General features: G+C 51.0%; 1 protein-coding gene across 1 annotated transcript; it reads right to left on the bottom strand.

Moving 5' to 3' along the window:
• Nucleotides 1-220: 220 nt before the first annotated feature.
• LOC101684324 (cytochrome c oxidase subunit 5B, mitochondrial) lies at nt 221-2,027 on the bottom strand. Its single transcript, XM_004752919.3, has 4 exons — nt 1,857-2,027; nt 1,257-1,330; nt 993-1,092; nt 221-419 (listed from the first exon to the last, which is right to left on the bottom strand). The coding sequence occupies exons 1-4, from the start codon at nt 1,957-1,959 to the stop codon at nt 307-309; spliced, it is 390 nt and encodes a 129-aa protein (XP_004752976.1). The 5' UTR covers nt 1,960-2,027; the 3' UTR covers nt 221-306.
• Between the last annotated feature and the right edge of the window lie 310 nt (nt 2,028-2,337).

The raw sequence follows: 2,337 nt of genomic DNA, 5'->3' as shown, positions 1-2,337 counted from the left end.
GGTGGCTCAGTGGGTTAAAGCCTCTGCCTTCAGCTCAGGTCATGATCCCAGGGTCCTGGGATAGAGCCCCGCATCGGGCTCTCTCCTCAGTAGGGAGCTGGCTTCCCTTCTTCTCTCTCTCTGCCTGCCCTTCTGCCTGCTTGTGACCCCTGTCTGTCAAATAAATAAATAAAATCTTAAAAAATAATAATAATTAAGGACAGAAATAAGACCAGCCAACTATGGGAGAAGGAGCCAATGCAATGGCTTGTCTTTATTGGAAAGAGGAAACTTCACAGCACATTCTGAGTAAGTTAGTGCAAAGGCTCAGTGGGCCAGCTGGTGGGGCACCAGCTTATAATGGGTTCCACAGCTAGGGCATCGCTGGGCCTCGCCTTTGTGGAGCCAGAACCAGATGACGGTACTATTGTCCTCTTCACCTGAAAGGGAAAAGGAGTTGAAGGCCAGCCAACCTAGAAGTGGAGACTTTCAATATTAACCTCATCCTCAGACACCTCTAAGACCCAAAGTTATGACTTAACTCTTAAGAGATCAATTCAAGCTCTCTCCTTCCCCACTCTTCAGATGAAGAAATGAGGCCCCAAGTCCACTTACAAGTAAACTGAGCTCACATCAGTCACCATTAGGTTCCAACAGTTCCTCTACCTACATAGATAGAATCCCAAAGCATAGTCCATTCTGATACATATTCCTAGTGCCTAAAATAGTGTGTGGCAAAGAGGAAGTACAATAAATATTCTCTGGATGAATACTCTTTCACGCTGCATCTCCAACGAGCTGGTATTACTGATGTTCTATGCTCTTAAGGACAACCTTCTTAATGAAGGTTAATGAAGCTTGAAAGGGCCAGCGGACCCTTAGGATAACTCATTTATAGACAAATCCCTTTTACACACACACACCTCGTACACACTAAAGATCTGGATATCTTACTGAAATCCTGCACAGAACATATTAAACAATGGACAAAAAGATAGTGGTGAGGTACTTACAGATGCAGCCCACTATTCGCTTGTTGGTGATAGACGGGACTAAATTAGGGTCTTCCTTGGTGCCTGCAGCTGCCTTTGGGGCTAGCAAATTGTATGGGTCCTGAAAAAGAATTAAGCCATTATGCCAAATGATCCCTACCTTCCAAAGGCTAGTGACACTGTTCCCACAAGTCAGCTTCCCTATCTCAAATGCTCCCAGAGAGAGGGCTCTGATCCCTTCGAAGACCGTGAACTCCAGAGAAGACACAAAAAGAAGTTTCTCACCAGTCCTTTCCGTGCAGCCATCATGACCTCCCTCTCCAGCCCAGTCGCCTGGTCATCATCAGTAGGAATACCACCTAAAGAAAAAAACGTGAATTATGATGTCTTAATTAACAAGATGAAAAACTCATACACATGAACGTTTGCATACAGTTTACATGCTCCTAAAGGCTACTCATACACATTGTCTCCTAAGAACCACTGTCATAATCCCCAAAAGTGGCAACACAGGGTAATCTTTTCTTCCTTCAACCAAGGAGGCCAATATTTTACACGTTTTTTCTACAGGCAAGTCAGAGTCCTAGTGAGGTGAGCGCGGGTCTGAAGGGCGGCTTAGCCTCTCCGCATCCCAGCTGCAACCCGTTCCCCAAGGTCACCCGGAACCTCAGTTTAGGATTGTTCCGCAGCCGGGGTCAGTTCTGTGGCCGGCAGCACAAGCGGCCAGGAATGACAGGAAGACGCCTGCGGAGCGTGAAGCACTCAAGGCACCGGAGCGGTCACTGGGGCCCCGAAGAGCTGAACGGACCGCCCCGCTTAGCTGCCTTGGCACCACCCCGGGAGGGCAACGGCGCCGGTCCCTGACGCGCCGGGCGGGCCCAGTACCTCGAGATGCCATGGTGCGCACCGCGGCGACTCCATTGGGACCGCGGGCCCTGAAGGCCTGCGCGGCCAACGCTCCAGCTCCCCGAAGTAACCTTGAAGCCATCACGCCCGCTACAAACAGCAGCACTTCCGGGAGCAAGCTCCGGAAAGAGACGTGACTTCCGGGGAAGGGCTTTCCACCACCACCCGCCCCCTCAACCGAGTGTCAGACTTCCGCTTTCTTCAGGCCGCGAGCCCGCCCCACTCACGTGACTCAGGCTGCCGTCTGGAGAGTTAGCGCCTGCCTGGTTCTCCCTCCCAGCCCTGGCTGTTCAGTCCGGAAGGTTCGGGGCTGCTCTTGTTATGAAACGTAGGCTCCTGGGGCTTTGCTCTTTACTAACGCAGGGCTAGCTCGCTTTGCGCCTTTGGGACTCTGTGGCGTCGTCCATAGAATGAGGAGACCAAAGTGGAGTTCCTGTGCGTCTTTCCTGCTGGTTTTGCT

The sequence above is a fragment of the Mustela putorius genome, unplaced genomic scaffold (genome assembly GCF_011764305.1).
Source record: "Mustela putorius furo isolate JIRA1106 unplaced genomic scaffold, ASM1176430v1.1 tig00000224_pilon_pilon_pilon, whole genome shotgun sequence".
In the NCBI taxonomy this organism is placed as follows: Eukaryota; Metazoa; Chordata; class Mammalia; order Carnivora; family Mustelidae; genus Mustela; species Mustela putorius.
Note: the sequence above shows the minus strand (reverse complement) of the source record. Positions and strands in the feature narration are given on the sequence as shown.

Bases quoted from the DNA above. Each gene is read 5' to 3' on its own strand.
- LOC101684324 (XM_004752919.3), bottom strand. From the start codon at position 1,959: ATGGCTTCAAGGTTACTTCGGGGAGCTGGAGCGTTGGCCGCGCAGGCC. The intron at 1,093-1,256 runs GTGAGAAACTTC...ATTCTTTTTCAG, and splicing joins TGGCTGCACGGAAAGGACTG to GACCCATACAATTTGCTAGC. The intron at 420-992 runs GTAAGTACCTCA...TTTCCCTTTCAG, and splicing joins GCGAATAGTGGGCTGCATCT to GTGAAGAGGACAATAGTACC.